Source organism: Podarcis bocagei (assembly GCF_964188305.1).
Source record: "Podarcis bocagei genome assembly, chromosome: 6".
NCBI lineage: Eukaryota > Metazoa > Chordata > Lepidosauria > Squamata > Lacertidae > Podarcis > Podarcis bocagei.
Genome location: NC_138130.1, coordinates 12416367 through 12436154, shown reverse-complemented (window position 1 = coordinate 12436154; position 19788 = coordinate 12416367). Strand labels below are relative to the sequence as shown.

Below are 19788 nucleotides of genomic sequence, written 5' to 3'. Positions count from 1 at the left end.
AGGTGCAAGTACTTAAAACTAATCGAAAAAGAGCACAGCGAGAGCTCCCATGCAAGTTCACTCATTCTTCTTTACAGCCATCTCCTTTACGAGAAAATGTGCACATGTGCGTGTTTTAAGATACTAAAATTCATCTAGGTTTTTTCCTTTAAAAAAAATAAAACAGCAAACTTGATAAGCCACCCTGAACAGACATAACACAGCGATCTTCTGGCATTGTGCCTGAGTACTTATACCTATGACGAGTGACAACAGCAATGAAATATTTTAACATGAAGCTCTGCCTTGTAAATGGCCTGTACGATCTGTCAGAAATACTGCCTGCCACAAAAATCAAAGCCTTCAGACCGGTATTTCTTGTTTAAACACGCTACAAGATGAGCAGAATCGCTTGTGTGAACAAGCATAGATTTATGAACGCTACCAAAAGCAGCCTCACCATTCAGCTGATAGAATTGTAATTTAATACAACCCCACTATCACCGTACTAATTTTCAACATGCTGAAATGCCGCAGTCATTCAGTGCATAGGTGGCGGCGCTGAGAGAACCACCCTCTGAGGTTTTCCCTGTTTTTACATACCATCACTTTTGAGACATTGCTGGCACTATTCGTTGGGGAAGTTCTCCGACACTGAATTCACTGCGCTGAGGCTTGCCAGGAATATTCCCCGACGGATTAGACAAATAAATACATCCAGCAGCAGCCTTTTGTCAAATTAGATCAACCACAATTTTAGCAGCAATAATTCAATATGTCAAAGCTCAGTGCGTACTCTTCTCTCCCCTGGGAGTGTTGGGTAAACCTATGAAGTTGCCTTATCCCCGAGGCGGGAACTTGTTGCTGGACTCCATATCCCATCGGCCCCAGCCACGTGGCCAATGGTCAGGAACAATGGGAGTTGTAGTCCAACATTTGGAGGGTCCCAGGTTCCCCATTGCTACCTTAGACCAATTATCTAACAGTTCTATGACCAGAGAACGTTCTGTTCAAAGCCATGCGGGTCAAACCTCAGACATCCTACCTGAGCTATGCACACTTAATGTTTATTTACTACTTATCCCAAGTCCTCCGACAGCCAGGATGGTAACTAGATACAGCTTTCCTGCATGCACACAAACACACTCACAGCTACAACTGCACACAGATTTCTGTGCTTCTCTTTTCTGGCTTCAGAGATAGCAGCGCACAGTACGCTAAGTAGGCTATTAGATGTCAGTGGAACCATGCCCTGGCCAGCATCTGGTGTAGAAACTATAGCGAAAATAGCACAAATCCAGACTCTGTAGACAGGACAACCCCAGAGCCACAGTTTCTATTCTCAAGCCAATCCAAAGAGAAATACAAATATGTGTTAAACAGTCTGATTTTATGTTTTCTTAAAAAGAAGTCCTACCATGTTCACTGGGATTTACTCCCAAAGCGCTCAGGAGTCACCCCCCCTTTTTTTTCTACCTTCTCTGGGTAATAACCAAAAAACACAGTGTGGCCTAGCACAACCGTCTAGGCGGGCAGGAAGCTCAGGCAACGAATATGCCAAAAGAACACTTTACTCGCTCATGATAAATGTCACAAAACCATATTCTCAGTAGCTCAACATATAACCTGAAGAATTACTACTTCCAGTCGCCGTAAATAGTCAAGAGAAACCTTTGCCGTTTTCTCCCCAAGGAATTAATTGCAGAGCTGGAACAGGATAAAATAGACCATGCTGCCCTCTTGTGCTAGGCAAACAGAAAGCTAAAGAAATCAAGAGACATTATTTACTCAACTGTGCAGATGAGAGGATGGTCACACAAAACGTCTGTCCCAATGACCATACCTGCACCAATGTAGAAAATTCCTGAACGGGACCAACTAGCAACAGTGTGGGAATGTTGCCAATGGTTTGCAGAGATGTCAGTAACATGCATTGATAGTTTGAAATGTAACCATGGCTTGCTACCCTATAGTGTATGGTAGGGATGCGGGTGGCACTGTGGTCTAAACCATTAACCTCTTGGGCTTGCCGATCAGGTAGGCAATTTGAATGCCCGCAACAGGGTGAGCTCCTGTTGCTCTGTCCCAGCTTGTGTCAACCTAGAAGTTTGAAAGCATGCCAGTGCAAGTACATAAATAGGTACAGCTGCGGCAGGAAGGTAAATGCCGTTTCCGTGCGCTCTGGTTTCAGTCACGGTGTCTCGCTGTGCCAGAAGCGGTTTACTCTTGCTGGCCACACGATCCGGAAAGCTGTCTGTGGACAAATGCCGGCTCCCTCGGCCTGAAAGCGAGATGAGCACCGCAACCCCATAGTCGCCTTTGACTGGACTTAACCATCCAGGAGTCCTTTACCTTTACTTATATTGAATGAATAGTGAACCCCAAGACCACACCCCAATAAATAATGTATGGTGGCATATATATATAAGCTCAAGTCACACTGGGAGGTCTACAAAGGTCTAGCATACAAAAATCCAACAGTTGTTCTGTTAGAGCTACCCCTGTCAGAAGTGGTTAGTGTGGCCCTTGCTACTTCCACCTTCATGAGCTCTTACTATCTTCGGGGCTCCTTGTTTGGTTTACCTTGCCAGTTCCTAGAACATTTGGCAAACTTTGCTGGCATTCAGGCATTTTTTGCAACCAGAGCGCCCCTTCTGATAATGCCCATTCTCTGGCAATTGCTACTGAACACTCCAGAATTTACAGTTCTGTAGTGGAAACGGACAAAAGCCAAACCCAGAGAAGGAGGAACCTCTATAAGTCACCACAAACAAATGAGGTTGGAGACAGGATGTTGTTCTAAAGATAGATAGATAGATAGATATACACACACATATACAGTGGTATCTCTAGTTACGAACTTAATTCATTCCGGAGGTCCGTTCTTAACCTGAAACTGTTCTTAACCTGAGTCGTGCTTTCGCTAATGGGGCCTCTTGCTGCCACTGCGCCACCGGCACACGATTTCCGTTCTCATCCTGGGGCAAAGTTCTCAACTTGAGGTAACTCTTCCAGGTTAGTGGAGTTTGTAACCTGAAGTGTTTGTAACCTGAGGTGTTTGTAACTCAAGGTACCACTGTATACACACACACACACACACACACACACACACATGTATGTGTGTATGTTGAGGACAAGCCACCACAGTCAACAAACATAGTGAAGTAAGGCATGTTGGGGCTACGTGAATGTCATGTATGGCTTTTGTCTTGACCTCTGCTGGCAACACAGCCCTCAGCCGCCGCCCCCAAGCCACTCCTGCATAGGATTCACCCTCAGTTTCTCAAAGCAAGCTGTAAAGATACGCAAAATACTTATTTTATTTATTAAATTATTACAGGTCCTTCAGAAAAACAATTTCAGTGCTCTGCAAAAAATACAATCTTCAGGTAACAATATACTCAGGATATTGTTTTTCAAGTTAGGTTGAACCAAGCGCTATCTTTCCGCAGCTCGTGACAAGAACCAGCATGCTAGTCATGTCTACAAATATTCAGATTCCTGTAAAAGCAACTAGATAATCGTTAGCACAACAGGTGCAACAAAAACTTACCAGGTTTTGTCTAGATGTGCAAGTTCAATACCACCAGTGAATTAACAGTGCACAATTTTTCAGGAATCACAAACTAGCCCCGTTGAACAGGCTAGCCCCGTTGAACAGGCAAAATATTCTGCCTGAACACTTATTAACAACTAAAAAGCCATACGAATAGAAGGCTATAGTTTTTTTTAATCATTTTATGGTGGGTTGCAACTTACCAATAGGGTTCACGTCAAAAAATAGCACTGGAGCTCTCAAAATGGACTGAAACATTTTGTTGTGCAAGGTCTGAGCAGCATTAACCAAAACTTGGAACATAAGGAGACTCCTCAATATGCTGAAGACTATGGCAGCCACAGTTAAACCTGTAAATGAATGAAGCATCATGAACTGTAGACTACTCAGGATCCTAGAGGAGGTGAGTCATTCCCCCTTGCCAAAAAAGTAATAAAAAGAGAGGTGCATTTGTGCACCTTCATCACATTTGACTTGGCCTTCAATTCGCATGGGATACTGATATGACCCCCCCCCCAACAACGTGGTCCCAAAAACTAGTCCAACACTCCATGTGATGGTTTACCCTAGATCAGAATATGTCCTCACATTTTCTACAATGTACAGGGGTTCCTTGGCAGACAAGTGGAAAAGGTCCCCAGAAGCATGAAAGTTTGAAAACCACAGATGCAGATAATTTAATTTGTAACTTACAAACCCACATGAATACTAAATAGGAGGATTTTACTAGTGTCGTACCTTGGATCCCGAACTCGGATGATTTGAATCCCAAATGCCACAAAACCGGAAGTGAGTGTTCCGGTGTGTGAATATTCTTTGGAATTCGAACGTCCGACAGGGCTTCTGGGGCTTCTGATTGGCTGCAGGAACTTCCTGCAGCCAATTAGAAGCCGCGCTTTGGTTTCCGAACATTTTGGAAGTCGAACAGACTACCGGAACGGATTCCGTTCGACTTCCAAGGTACGGCTGTACTGTGATTTGCTTTAAAATTTGTCCTGATTATCACAGATAAGGCTGGCAGAAGAAAGGGAGAATTTGAATCCAAGAAGGGAGGCTGTGGCAGGGAAATGCAAGGTCCTGCGGTCTACTCCTCATCTCTTAACCATGGTTTCAGAGCTCAGGTACCTCCTGTCTGCTACAGCCGGTTTTGAGCACAACCTATTTTTCCACGTTTGCTCTCCTAATCCATTGCACCAGCTCTTGAGCTGCATGCTAAAGCTTGATATTCCGTGCAGGCCACTTTCTGCTTTTCGCCTCGCAGTTTGTTAATTTGCTCTAGCACTTGAGATCAAAATATATCCATGTTGCTGCTGTTGTTGTTTTTAAAGGCTGATCTTTTTATAATAAAAAACAAAATTGAAACTGAGCGCAGTAAAACGAGGATCAATCTCTAATCCTTCTGCCCATCCTTATTAGCGCTGAAGATTTAGCTAGGACAATCTATTTGGGGAGACAATAGCCACATGTTTACGGTGAATGACTTTTTGAATACTCAATTTCTGATTTGCCTTCCAAAATCCAGAAAACAAATTAAACCTCTCCTTTCTACGAATGTTTTATTTTTTTTAAAGTTAGAGTCAATTATTTTAATCAGAAAACAAGGTACCATCTTGCTAATCTGTAATGACAAAACTAAATCACTGGGGGGGAATGTTTGGGGCCTGTTGCTACTTAAGACACCATGTTGCAAAACATAACAATAATGGTTTTTAAAGGGGTTTTTTTACCTCCGTACATTCCTAAATACCAGCCAAGGTCAAGAGTTTTCGTCACATTGTTTTCAGTGCTCCCCTCCATAGTAACATTCAGCTTTACTTGTTCATTAGCCCTGTATAATCATCAAAAGGAGTGGAAAGAAAATAATTTAAATGTGTTTAAGTACATAACAGAAGGATTGAATTGTGGATCTATCGAGCTTCTGGAAAGCTTACTGAAGACCTGAAGGCAACAGGACTTCCTACCCACTCACTTAAACCTTAATCCCTAGCATCAGGTACCGTATTTTTCGGACTATTGGATGCACCGGTCCATAGGACGCACCTAGATTTGGGGGGGGGGGAAATAAAGGCAAAAAAAAATTATCCCCCCCCCCGCCAGGCGCGGGGCTGGGGCGGGGAAGCCCGAGCTTCCCCCTCCCCCAGAACGGGACCCATAGCCATGCCGAAGCTGCGCGCAGCTTTGGCATCGCTCTGGGAGCTTGTGGGGCTGGGGGAGGAGGAAGCCTTCCGCCAGCCTCCAAACCATGTCGGGAGATAGCGGGATGGCGCGCTGCGCCTCTCCCGCTGTCCCCCGAGTTTGCGGGGCTGGGCCAGCCTTCTAACCAAGTCGGGGGACAGCGGGAAGGGCGCGCTGCGCCCCTGCCGCTGTCTCCCGAGTTTGCGGGGCTGGCGACGGGGAGGAGCAGGCTTCTCCCCCCGCCAGCCTTCTAACCAAGTCGGGGGACAGCGGGAATGGTGCGCTGCGCCTCTCCCGCTGTCTCCCGAGTTTGCGGGGCTGGCGACGGGGAGGAGCAGGCTCCCCCCCCCAGCCTTCTAACCAAGTCGGGGGACAGCGGGAAGGGCGCGCTGCGCCTCTCCCGCTGTCCCCCGAGCTTGTGGGGCTGGCGGTGGGGCTCTCCTGAAGCCTGCCATCCCGCTATTCCGCGACCTGATCTGGAGGTTGTGGGGATGGTGGGGGGGAGAAGCAGGCTTGCTTCTCCCACCCCCAGCCTCCAGATCAGGTCGTGGAATAGCGGGATGGCGGAGCGCTGCCATCCCGCTATTCCCCGACCTGATCTGGAGGTTGTGGGGATGGTGGGGGGGAGAAGCAGGCTTGCTTCTCCCACCCCCAGCCTCCAGATCAGGTCGGGGAATAGCGGGATGGCGGCGCTTCGCCATCCCCCTATCCCCCGAGCTTGTGGGGCTGGCGGGGGGGGGGGAGAAGCAGGCTTGCTTCTCCCCCCGCCAGCCTCCAGATCAGGTTGGGGAATAGCGGGGTGGCGGCTCTGCGCCTCCCCGCTGTCCCCAGCTTTTGGGTGCAGGCTGCTGCCCGCAAGCCTTGCGAACCCGCGGGACATCCCGCCGGGCTTGCAAGACTTGGGATAGCTTCCTGAAGCCTGGAGAGCGAGAGGGGTCGGTGCGCACGGACCCCTCTCGCTCTCCAGGCTTCAGCAAAAGCCTGCATTCGCACCATAGGACGCACACACATTTCCCCTTCATTTTTGGAGGGGAAAAAGTGCGTCCTATAGTGCGAAAAATACGGTATTCAGAAATACACTAAATCCACACATCTTCAGGTTGTTTTAAAGGAAGTCTTCAAAAGCTTCTCTTTTCATACGTAAGTAAAACCTTAAGATCTGTAGAAATATGCAGTAAGTACTTGATTCTACAGTTCTATAAAATTTTACAGATTTTCATTAGAGGTACTGCTGTAAACAGCTTCAATATTTTTTATGATACAGTAGTATACGCTAATTTATAAATAAATAAATTTGTTAAGCATATCTAACAAGGATCTTTGCCAGTGGGGCAATATCTTGTTCCCATGCAACAGTACGTGCAGTCAAGGATTGGAAGGGAAGAGGCATACAAAAGCATAAAACCACTTTTCTCCATCAGGCCATTCATTCATTGTGCCCAATGACAGGTGCTCCAACTTTCAATGCAAAAATGAACCTAGGACTCTGGTCTCAAAGCAGACACAATCTGTAGCACAGAGCCGCAGACCCCCGGCTCTTGCACTCCAGAGCAGCAGAAAGCAAAACACACAGCATCTAATGAACTTTGTGGGTTGCCGGGAGAAGAAGGCATACGCTGGAGTCTGGTGCACCTAGATAAAACATGGAAATGGCTGCCTGTCCTTGTACTTGGGGAGGATTTGGGCAAAATGCCAGGTTCCAGCAAAGCAAGACTGAGCAGAACACACGGTATATTACAACTGTAGGACTGTGGGACTGCATTATGCTGTCAGTCAAGGGACTGACCCTACCTAGAACTGTCTGGTGTTTTTGTGTTCCATTGGCACATTCCGCTGGTGTGTTGAATGGGTACTCTGCCCCAACAGAGTGTCACCATAGAACCCCACTAAGCACTTGGAAAGGCCCACATGGATATTGATGATATTATTATTATCACTATTATTATTATTATTATTATTATTATTATTATTATTATTATTATTACCGTATTTTTCTGTGTATAAAACTAGGGTTTTTTAAACCAAAAATTAGGTTTAAAATTGGGACTCGTCCTATACACAGGTAGTGCTGAGGGGTGTTTTCTTAATTTGAAGTCCTCAAAAATAGGGGACGTCTTATACATGGGAGTGTCTTATACACGGAAAAATACGGCATTTGAATTTATATACCGCCCTACACCCGGGGGTCTCAGGGCGGTTCACAGAATAAAATCAAGACATCAAACCACAAAATATGTAATAAAAACAACCCAATAGCCCCCCCCCCAAAAAAAAACCATTTACTCCTCAGGGTCCAGGTAGGTTCATATGGAAAGAGAGGGTCCTTGAGGTGTTGCGGTCCTGAGCCGTTTAAGGCTTCATAGGTCAAAACCAGCACCTTGAATTGGGCCCAGAAACTAATTTGCAGCCAGTTGGACCAGAATCGGTCATCATACAGGGCAGCCAAAGCAGTTTCTGTGCCAAAACCAGGCCTAAACCCCAATTGAAATCGATCCAGATAATCAGACAGATCTACAGATTACTGTATTCCCACCAGCATAGCTGGTGGTAGTAGTAATAATAATAATAATAATAATAATAATAATAATAATAATTGTCAAACTTGACATGAGCCAACAGTGTGACGCGGCAGCTAAAAAAGCCAATGCAATTCTGGGCTGCATCAATAGGAGTATAGCATCTAGATCAAGGGAAGTAATAGTGCCACTGTATTCTGCTCTGGTCAGACCTCACCTGGAGTACTGTGTCCAGTTCTGGGCACCACAGTTCAAGAAGGACACTGACAAACTGGAACGTGTCCAGAGGAGGGCAACCAAAATGGTCAAAGGCCTGGAAACGATGCCTTATGAGGAACGGCTAAGGGAGCTGGGCATGTTTAGCCTGGAGAAGAGGAGGTTAAGGGGTGATATGATAGCCATGTTCAAATATATAAAAGGATGTCACATAGAGGAGGGAGAAAGGTTGTTTTCTGCTGCTCCAGAGAAGCGGACACGGAGCAATGGATCCAAACTACAAGAAAGAAGATTCCACCTAAACATTAGGAAGAACTTCCTGACAGTAAGAGCTGTTCGACAGTGGAATTTGCTGCCAAGGAGTGTGGTGGAGTCTCCTTCTTTGGAGGTCTTTAAGCAGAGGCTTGACAACCATATGTCAGGAGTGCTCTGATGGTGTTTCCTGCTTGGCAGGGGGTTGGACTCGATGGCCCTTGTGGTCTCTTCCAACTCTATGATTCTATGATTCTATGATTCTATAATAATAATAATAATAATTTATTATTTATACCCCGCCCATCTGGCTGGGCCTCCCCAGCCACTCTGGGCGGCTTCCATAGAAACCAAAAATACAATAAAATATCACACGTTAAAAACTTCCCTGAACAGGGCTGCCTTAAGATGTCTTCTGAATGTCAGGTAGTTGTTTATCGCTTTGACATCTGCTGGAAGGGCGTTCCACAGGGCGGGCGCCACTACCGAGAAGGCCCTCTGCCTGGTTCCCTGCAGCCTCACTTCTCACAGGGAGGGAACCGCCAGAAGGCCCTCGGCGCTGGACCTCAGCGTCCGGGCAGAACGATGGGGGTGGAGACGCTCCTTCAGGTATACTCGGCCGAGGCCGTTTAGGGCTTTAAAGGTCAGCACCAACACTTTGAATTGTGCTCGGAAACGTACTGGGAAACGTAGTCTCTGAAAATATGGCATTCTAGGGAATCCAACGCCCCTTCATTTTGATGGAAAGGCACCAGGGTCAGCCCCCTACCCACTCAAGCCTGAAACTGGTGGGAAAATTCCCCGCCCCCCCTACCGGAACCTGGAGTGGGGAGTGGGAGAGAATTGAAGGGGGGAGATAACTGCGAGGGGGAGAAAGGCAGGTGTGCTCCCCCAGCTCCCACCCTGGCCAGTGCAACCATGGAAATGGAGCGACTCTCCAACCTTCCCTACTTAGGATTGAGCTCTAAAAGATTTTAGAAGAAATAACAACTCACCAATGAGAAAGCCACCAGTCCTGCAGCACATAGGCAACCTTGAACAAACAGAATGAAACAAACAGAATTAGCCCCAAAATGGAAAATGAGCGGGGTCCCAACTAAAGAAGATTGGCAACTTAATTTGATAGAGTTTGCACAACTTGCAGACTTAACGTATAGAATCAGAGAACCAGAAGAACACACGTTTAAAGAAGATTGGAAAACTTTTATTGAATATATGGGAAATAACTGTGTACAGCTGAAAAGGCTGGCAGCATTAAGGTAAAATCAACAGTGGAAATCATTTTTGATGGATATAAGAATGGAAAACTATACAGATTGGTATAGTTTTTGCAAAATATGCAGGGATATAAGATATGCAAAATGAACCATGGAAAGAGAAGAAGGGAAGCCATTGATATTTTAAGGGTGTAAAATGTTTATCTGAAATTGTAAAACAGATAATTTAATAAAAATTATATTTAAAAAATAAACAGAATTAAACAGTGTATTTTCTACTTTATTTGTGGTTTTTTTGTTTTTTAAAAAAAGTATTTCCAGTTTTAATAGCAATGATATTTCAACTGCTGCAAGCCATATCGGGGGGCGGAGGCTTTTTAGTACCAAGCATGTTTTATGCTAGAAAATGCGCCCCCCAAAATACAAGAAAACTAGATCTCCTCAAGTATTGTTCAGGGAATTGGGTAATTGTAGAACAGAGTTCTATTAGTGGCCTGGCCGCAAGAGAGCTTCTCAGAGAGCCTGTAATTGTACAGCTGGACACCTGAATCACACCCACTTATCAAGGATGACTGTCTCATTCCTGGACCACCAGATATTTGTACGTTGGCCATAATGTGGGTGGGTGGGTGGGTGGGTGGGTGGGTGCAGGTAGGTCCAAATTGTACAGCAGATTCTGAAAATTCAATAAGCTAACAAATGTATTGTTCTATTTTCAATGGATGCAAGTATATCACACTCCAAACCAGACTCGTAACCCAGTGTGGTGAATGAGTACGATTCCTCTTTACCAGCATATATAGAAGCTATATCTTAGAGCTTTGTCTAAAATCACCCACAGATTGTTACCGTATTTTTCGCTCTATAAGACGCACCAGACCATAAGACGCACCTAGTTTTTGGAAGAGGAAAACAAGGGGGGGGGGATTCTGAATCCCAGAAGCCAGGACAGCAAGCGGGATCACTGTGCTGCGATCCTGCTGGCTGTCCTGGCTTCTTGCTTAGCTGCACGCAGCCTCTCCCGGGCAAGGGGAGCCTTCATCCCCTGCCCGAGAGAGGCTGCGTGCAGCTAAGGCTCCCCCCAAGAGCCGCACACACGCTCCACACGGCTCTTTAAAGGGAGCGCTGAGCAGAGCCTCCCACCTGCATTTGCTCCATAAGACACACACACATTTCCCCTTACTTTTTAGTCTTTACTTTTTAGTCTTATAGAGCGAAAAATACGGTACTTGATCTTGCTGCACAAACCTTATTTAGCAACAAGTGCACCACCTTGCCCCTGCGATTGAAGGGGCCGGCACCACGCAACAGACACAAGTGACATCGGCACACCGCTTGATGCACGAACGTCATGTGCACGTCACCCAATGTGCTGACGCATTACAGTGGTGCCCCGCAAGATGAATGCCTCGCAAGACGGAAAACTCGCTAGACGAAAGAGTTTTCCGTTTTGGAGGTGCTTCGCAAAACGAATCTCCTATGGGCTTGCTTCGCAAGACGAAAATGTCTTGCGAGTTCCTGCGGGGTTTTTTTCCCTCCCCCCCCTTTTTCTAAGCCGCTAAGCCGCTTATCAGCTGATCCGATAAGCTGATAAGCCGCTAAAAGCCGCTAATAGCGCTAATCCGCTAATCCGTCAATGGGCTTGCTTCACAAGACGAAAAAACCACTAGACGAAGAGAATCACAGAACGGATTCTTTTCGTCTTGCGAGGCACCACTGTACACATGTGCCACGGGGCATGCGCTTGTGATGCGTGCATGTCATGTGGGCTGTGCGCTTAAGGTGAGCATGTTGCATGGTGTGTGTGCACGGCTGCTGCGGGTTGGGGGGCAACCCCCTTCTTGAAAATTCCCCCAGATGGCACCTATGCTTAGCAATGTGCACTCTAAGAAGGAAAAGGGAGGCCTATTGGTGTTCTTGCCACCACAGGCAAAAACTATTTGGAAGTCAAACATGTTGCTTGCAATAGGATGTAAAGAAGTCTGCATGGTATAACCCTGCTCAATACAGACTGGTGGTATTGTGTAGGATATACACATACACAAATCTGAGGTGGGGCGAGTCAGAGCACTACCGCTGAATGAATTGCCTCTGACAGGATGCAAGTGAATAAGTCTATAAATTTTTGTTGAATTAAATCCATTGAAGTTAATGGAACTAAACAGGCCTCTAGCCGGCTTGCAATCCCATTTAATTCAAAGGGGAAACCCTCTGATATGTTTGAAAAGAGTTCGGCTATTTCTTGCCAACAATATAAATATTTTTCACACACAGTAGGAAGTCACATATGCCGAAATGCTATAAGCGCACATCATCCATAACGCTTTCACCGATGCCAAATACCGTACCTGTGCCAAAACGTTGAGGAGCAAAAGAATAAAAATTACAAAATAATTTGTCCCAGCAGCAAAATACTTCTTATAAATGCTAAAGCCGATTTTCCCTTCTGAACGGCTTTCCTCAGGCAAGGCGGTTAGAACAGGTTTCATCTGCAGGGCAGAGAATGCATAAGAAAATATTGTTATAATGGCTATTACAGGAGAAGCCTAAGAAAACACCAGAGCTACAACTGCGCTTGTTAAAGAACTGGGCATAAGTCTAAGAGCAATGATGCAATCTAAAAGAACAACAACAAAGAGGCAAAAGTCATTAAATTCCTAACTGCTATAATATTATGCAGTAAAACTGAATATTGCATGTGAGGGCTATCTGGCTACGACATGGGTCACCCCATTGATTACCAGGGTTGAATACTTAAAATCTTATTTCTAATCAAAATCAGAAATAAAAAATTAAACCACTTCTCTCAAGTGAGTGAGGTAAATTTAGAAAACCAGGTTCTGAAATGGCAAACCAAGTGGTACCTTGGTTTAAGAACAGCTCAGTTTATGAACAACTTGGATTAAGAACGCTGCAAACCTGGAAGTAGGTGTTTTGGTTTGTGAACTTTGCCTTGGAAGCAGAATACGTTCCACTTCCTGTTGAGTGTGTTCCATTTGTAAATTGAGTCCCCCGCTGCTATGGGAAAGCATGACTTGGTTTGAGAATGCTTTGGTTTAAGAACGGACTTCTGGAACGGATTAAGTTTGTAAACCAAGGTACCACTGTATTGTGTTTGTCAAGAGATTGAAACAAAAAATAGTTAATTAATCCTTTTAACCATTTGACACATCTGCATATTAACTATAAAATATACACTTCCATGAGAACAGCTCAATAACAAGAAGGACTGTATAAGTGGGACATGCATTACAGCAGCCATGAAAATGTTCTGCTTCAGGTTCCTTTCACTTGTTTGTTAAATTTTTGTCCTGGTCTTCCTCCCAGAGGAGTCCAGGGCAGCTATTGCAGATTTTGCATTGAAGATTTTGATCTGAAATATGCAAAACTCCATGGCATTCACAATCCATAGCATGACACACACTGACCACATTCACACAATGAAATACTCTATGCACAAGCATTCTGTCATCTCAGTCCTGCCTTAATGTGAGCAGGTAAACAAGCCAGGAACCCAGAGTCAGCCACAGCTTCCCAATCAGAAACTACAGTTAATGGCTTTCAAACAAGCAAGAGTTGATAATGGAACTTTAAGTCACGGCTTCATCCCCTAGCATGTTTAGAAGTCATTACAGTGGTACCTCTGGTTGCGAACAGGATCCTTTCTGGAGGCCCGTTCGCAACATGAAAAGAGCGCAACCCGTGGGGGGGGCCACTAGGGGGCACATTGGAAGATGGCTGACAATAACATCTCTCCGACCCACACGAGGTAATTTGGAGGCTATGATGGGAGTAATTAGCCTCCCTACCCCCCCAGGAAGGTGGGGGGGACTGCCCTTGCCTGCTGTGCCCTATACCACCCCCGAATTTGTGGGGGTAGGGGCACCAGGCACAAAGCCCTCCTGTGGGATTCCGGCACTCCTGGACGCCGTCTCTGATTCATGCCACTAGCTGCAAGAACTTCAAAAGAAACAATTTGGATGAAACTAATTGCACATTTTTCAAGGAAGAAGGGGGAGTAAAGACTGCTAACAGAAGAGATCTCTGATAAAACAAGACAAGAATAAATCATGAGAAGATACGCTAAGATACGGTATGGCAAATGACTGATGGGGGAGGAGGAAAAAAACCTTCCTTTCTTTCCTTATGTGATTAAATAAGAATCCCCTCCCCTCACAAGTCAGAAATGTCGTTTTAAGGACTTAAGCTGTGGATTTAAGACTGTGTGGAGATAAACTTTTGAACCAGAGCATGTTTTAAGAAGAGCGTGGAATGTATAAGAGCTCTGAAATGACGCAGTTAAAAATGCCGTCGCCATATTGGGAAGCTCTGTCGGAGGACTTAAGTCTGAGAGGAGAAACAGAGAAATAGAGCTGCTTTTATATCGTGGGTGAAACTCCTCAGAGGGATTTAAGAGCGACAGATCTGTAATTAATGATGGAAAGAGCAATGTTATCTATGAAGGCGATGATATATGGAAACCATCTCGATTTGAGGATTGGAAGAACGGAAAAACTCACACAGGATTATTATTATTGGTGTTTATCGGCTTAAGGAGACTATCAGAAGAGATCATAAAGAAAAAAGAGAAAATATATGAACAAGATGTGATGTGGAAACAGCAAGATAAGACTGGATAGAAGTATGAACTTTGTTTGGACTGATTTGGTCTGATTGGGACATTAATGCAGTAGTAAGAAGATGATCAGAATCCCCCTTCGGATCTTGAAAAATGGGTCCCCCCAACAAAATTTAAAATTCGGCTTTGTAATTCACAATTTATGTGATGTGATTTAATTTGATGTGATTGGCTGGTTAATAAAAATTATTTAAAAAGAAAAAAAGAAAAGAGCGCATCCCGTAGCGGCACGTCTGTGCATGCGCGGGTTGCAATTCGCCACTTCTGCGCATGCGCACGACATAATTTTGCGCTTCTGCGCATGTGCGAGCAGCGAAACCCAAAAGTAACCCTTTCCGGTACTTCCAGGTCGCCACGGAACGTAACCTGAAAGAACATAACATGAAGCAGACGTAACATGAGGTATGACTGTATTCATGTTTTTTAGCTGCATGTAATGGGAAGCGACATTTAATTGTGGCATCTTGGCTGGTTTCACAGCTCGCATGATACAGGAAGTTAGTTAGGTTTACATTTCAAGGCAAAATTAACTTGCGTTTCCCAAACCAATATGTGAAATGAAACGTGATGCTGTTCTTTGACCCAAAAATGCTTGCAGCCCCACTCTGGGCTGCTTCCAAAAGAATATTAAAATACTGCGATACATCAAACATTAAAAGCTTCCCTAAACAGGGCTGCCTTCAGATGTCTTCTAAAAGTCTGGTAGTTGTTGTTCTCTTTGACATCTGGTGGGAGGGCGTTCCACAGGGAGGGCGCCACTACCAACAAGGCCCTCTGCCTGGTTCCCTGTAACTTGGCTTCTCGCAGTGAGGGAACCGCCAGAAGGCCCTCGGTGCTGGACCTCAGTGTCCGGGCAGAACGATGGGGGTGGCGGCGCTCCTTCAGGTATACTGGGCCGAGGCCGTTTAGGGCTTTAAAGGTCAGCACCAACACTTTGAATTGTGCTCGGAAACGTACTGGGAGCCAATGTAGGTCTTTCAAGACCGGTGTTATATGGTCTCGGCGGCCGCTCCCAGTCACCAGTCTGGCTGCTGCGTTCTGGATTAGTTGTAGTTTCCGGGTCACCTTCAAAGGTAGCCCCACGTAGAGCGCATTGCAGTAGTCCAAGCGGGAGATAACTAGAGCATGCACCACTCTGGCGAGGCAGTCCGCAGGCAGATAGGGTCTCAGCCTGTGTACCAGATATATATATATATAAAAAACTACTTAAGAAAACCAGGTGTTTCGTATATCTCATGTACTCACAGAGGGAGGTTCTGCAGACCCATCTTTCTGTGACTGCACTGAAGATTCCACTGACCACATAGAAGACTGAGAAAAGGTTCGGATCCTGGATAACCGGTGGCCAGGAGTTCCTGGAACTTGTAGCTGGTCATCGTCTTCAGGTTTTTTCAAAAAGGAAGCAAAATCTATTCCAGATCTCAGGAAGTCTGAGTAAGTGCCCTTCCCAACCTCCTTACCCTAGAAGTAAAAAAAACAGATATAATGAGGCAATTAGGACAACAAAATAAGCCATGGTTTATCACGATTGGAATGAGCCACAGTGAGCCTTGAGCTCATGTACTCTCCCCAGCTAATGTAAGGAGTTCCTTTTCATTATTATTATTAGCTACAACTTGTCGTGTCAGCTAACCCAACAAATGCGTGGTTAATCTTAACTATGCTTTGTTTGGAACATCAAGTCAATTTCAAACCACGGATTTGAAAACAGACTTGTTTTAAACAAACCATTGTTAAGATTAACTACTGTTTGGATGTGACGCTAAACTGTAGTTAATCAAAAGCTGAAGAAAAATGCTTCCCATCTTTTCCCCGCTCGAGAGAGGAGAGCAGCGAATGCAAACAACTGGGGTTCACTGTAACCACTTCCCACCATGATAAGCAACCATGGCTTATTGTGATGTCTGCACCAATTCTCTATGGTAATAGTCACAAGGCAGGAAGAGCACTCTATCCTATCACTCTGCAGATAATTTCCTGGTCTCTCTCTAATCTCAGATGCCATGCAATACAAGCCAACTGGCAATCTCAAATGCTACACTGAAGCCAGCAGAAGAGAATAGAAAATCACTACCCTTCTTGTCAAGCCTTGCAGGCCGGATAATCTCTTTACCACCATCCCTTTAAAAAACAATTGGAGAAAAATAATAGCCCTACTCAGATGTCACATTTATTTTAAACTATGGCTTAATCATGAACATGTCTCCCGCACACCTTCACTATGACTTGTCAAGGTTTGTGGCTTACCATTTATGGTTTGTTTAACAAACCATGCTCCAGGTTCATATCCCATGAAAAGCCATACTGGGGTTTTTATGCCCCATTAAAAGCCACAGGGGGGCACTTTCACAATTAAACCATGGTTTAAAACAAACAAGGGTTTTGCATGGCATGAGAACCAGCTATCAAGGAATAAAGAACAGGTGGTGTATTTTTATTTGGGGGGGGAGGAGGGAAAGGGGGAATAGGAAGATAGTTTTTACAGACAGGAATTTGGGATTAATGCCCTCCTTGTTTCTTCGTGTCAGAGATTACTCCTAAGAAAGTGTGTCTAGCACTGCAGCCTCAACAGCACAATCTTGTGCACGTTTACTGAGAAGCAAGTCCAAAAATTTACACCTAGAAAACTCTGCGTAAGATTGCTACCTAAATTAGTTATCACCTTATTTTCTGTACTCATCATGCAGACTGATTATCAGACTGAAAATCTCTACCCCTTAACAAAACTTCTAATCCTCTTAAGTTTCAAGTGGGATTTTTTAGAGATGTGCTTAGAATGCAGCAAATTCTACTCTCCTCTTCTTTCTAATTTTAAACCAGCTGAATTAGTAAAAACAAAGTCGCTGGGACTGCCTCAAAACACGAAATTAATGGCTTTAAGAACTGCAGCTAAACACCTTCAACTGATGTTTTTCACATTTCTTTTAATTCAGTGCAAGTCATAGAACAATAATTTTTTTAAAAAACCACCCCAAACTATAATTTGTACTTTAGACATCAGATTATTTGCACTGTTTTCTAACAATTTTCTTACTGGTGCTCTCGCTATTTTGTATGTCTCATTAAGTTTACTGAAAAATGCCACTCAAATTTTCTTTTAAAAGTGCAATGAAAACTAAAATGCTAATTAGCTGTGGTACTTCAGCTTCCTCTGTATTTACAAAGCCACTCCAGGGCTGAACAAACTATTTTCCTTCTTCCCTTTAAAACGTTTCATCTTTGAAATAAAAACAACCACCCAACACTGTTATATTATTCTATTCCATTTGGAACAGATTTAGTTGTGTTATAAATTGTTGTAACATTGTTCAGACTAAATAAACCAATAAAACACCGTCAGTTTTCTAGAGATAATCTTATCTCCACCTACCTCCTTTAAAATTAGGATCTGGTTTGCAGACTGAAGATACTGCAACTGGTGGGTCACTAAAATAGTCACCTTTTTATGTAAAGCTTGACAGATACACCTGCAAAAGAAACGAGATGAGAACTAAACTCTGATTTTCTAAAAACATTTGTGTGTGTTTGTTGTTTAAGCCTTAAAGTGAGAAGCAAAAGGTTCTGTCCTTACGGATGAAAAATGAGCAGTTTAAATATTGCTGTGTTTTAGTAGCGAGGATCCCATAATGTTCAAAATAAAAACCTGAATATAAAACTTCAATTCAAATAGTCTCTGGATTCAAGAAGTGCTGATCCTACTAAATTTCATAGGAGTCATAATGGTGTGTGGAGGAGGAGGAAACTGGAAAAGTGGGGCTCATTATTATTATTATTATTATTATTATTATTACTATTATTATTATTATTCAAACCTATAACACACAATTATTACGCAATTACAGAAAATGAAAATAAAAAATGAAACAACACACACACATCATTTCCAAATACAATCTAAGCAATGAATGTTACTATGCAATATTTGGTGTTAGTTGAAATTGTGATGGTTTTAGCATCAGAGTGGAGGTATGTTGGGAAACGAAGCAGTACTGGATTTGACCTATAAAGCCTTAAACAACTAAGGATCACAGTTTCTCAAAGACTGCCTCTCCCCATATGAACCGGCCCCAACCCTGCAATCATCAACTGAGGTCTTTCTTCGCATGCCTCCTACGCGAGAGGTCCAGAGGGTGGCAACATGAGAAAGGGCCTTCTCTGCAGTGGCTCCCCGTCTGTGAAATGCTCTCTCCCCAGGGTGACTCACCTGGCTCCTTTGCTACGTAAGTTTACATTCCAGGCAAAAACGTTCCTCTTCAACCAGGCATTTGGCTGATTAAAATTCTACAGCTTTTTAAATAGTGTTTGTGGTAGTGGCGGGGGTTATTGGTTTGTGTTTGTTTTAGGGTGTATTTTGCATTCTCATTTTGTACTTTTCTGTTGCGAACTACCCTGGGATCTTAGGGTGAAGGGCAGTATACAAGCATTATTATTATTATTATTATTATTATTATTATTATTATTATTATTATTATTATTATTACATGCAAAGCAGATGTTATATCACAGAGCTACAGCCCTTCCTATGACTGCAAGCTTTGAGCTCACAACATAGACTGTTGCACCTCCACAACAAACAGTGGTAAATTAGAGCCCAATGCAACAAAGCTGCAATATTAAAATATCCGTTAACAAACTTCTCATTTCTCAAGCATGTGCAAAGGGCAGAACTACACGTTACCTCAGCAAACGCATATACTCAAATTCTCCTTTGCTGAGGTAATGCAAATGGAAGAGCGGGGGAAGTACGAAACCTATTCAAAATCATTCCCAGACAGGATTATTTCTGGTGTCAGACCCCTGAGAAACTGGATTAGAAACAGGAAAGGGGGAAGAGCTCTGGCAGGAGAGAATTAGCGAACAAGGGAAAGGCTGAGAGTCGCCTTCTCCCCTATGAAAGAGTATTATGATCCGAACAGGAGCAAGGAGCCCTGGTTGACCTTGTAACATAAAGTTTGGTGATTAGAAAAGGAGACAAAACTAGAGTTTATGGCTAACTTGAACGGAACGTGTAAGTGGCTTTTTCATAAATGCAGTTTGCAACTATTACCAGGCTGCAAAAATGCACAATATACATGGGTAGCCCTTAAGCCTTTCAATTGCCTTTTCAAACTAAATAATGTGGCAATAATATTCAGCACTGCTCTTTCGGCACAGCCCGTGCAAAGGTGTGATGCCCTATGTGCAACTTTTAAAAACAAATTCTGGACACACTTCACATAGCCCTACATTATCTAATTG

At 44.1% G+C, this 19788-nt stretch overlaps 1 protein-coding gene across 2 annotated transcripts in view; it reads right to left on the bottom strand.

The window, feature by feature from the left end:
* ABCC4 (ATP binding cassette subfamily C member 4 (PEL blood group)) overlaps positions 1-19788 on the bottom strand; it is a 160152-nt gene that overhangs the window by 94160 nt on the left and 46204 nt on the right. For both annotated transcript variants that reach the window (XM_081198255.1, XM_081198254.1), the window contains exons 14-19: positions 17921-18017; positions 15796-16011; positions 12260-12400; positions 9690-9727; positions 5263-5363; positions 3739-3885 (exon numbers count right to left, since the gene is read on the bottom strand). In XM_081198255.1, coding sequence (XP_081054381.1) covers positions 3739-3885; positions 5263-5363; positions 9690-9727; positions 12260-12400; positions 15796-16011; positions 17921-18017 — 740 coding nt within the window. The remainder of the gene's footprint in view (positions 1-3738; positions 3886-5262; positions 5364-9689; positions 9728-12259; positions 12401-15795; positions 16012-17920; positions 18018-19788) is intronic.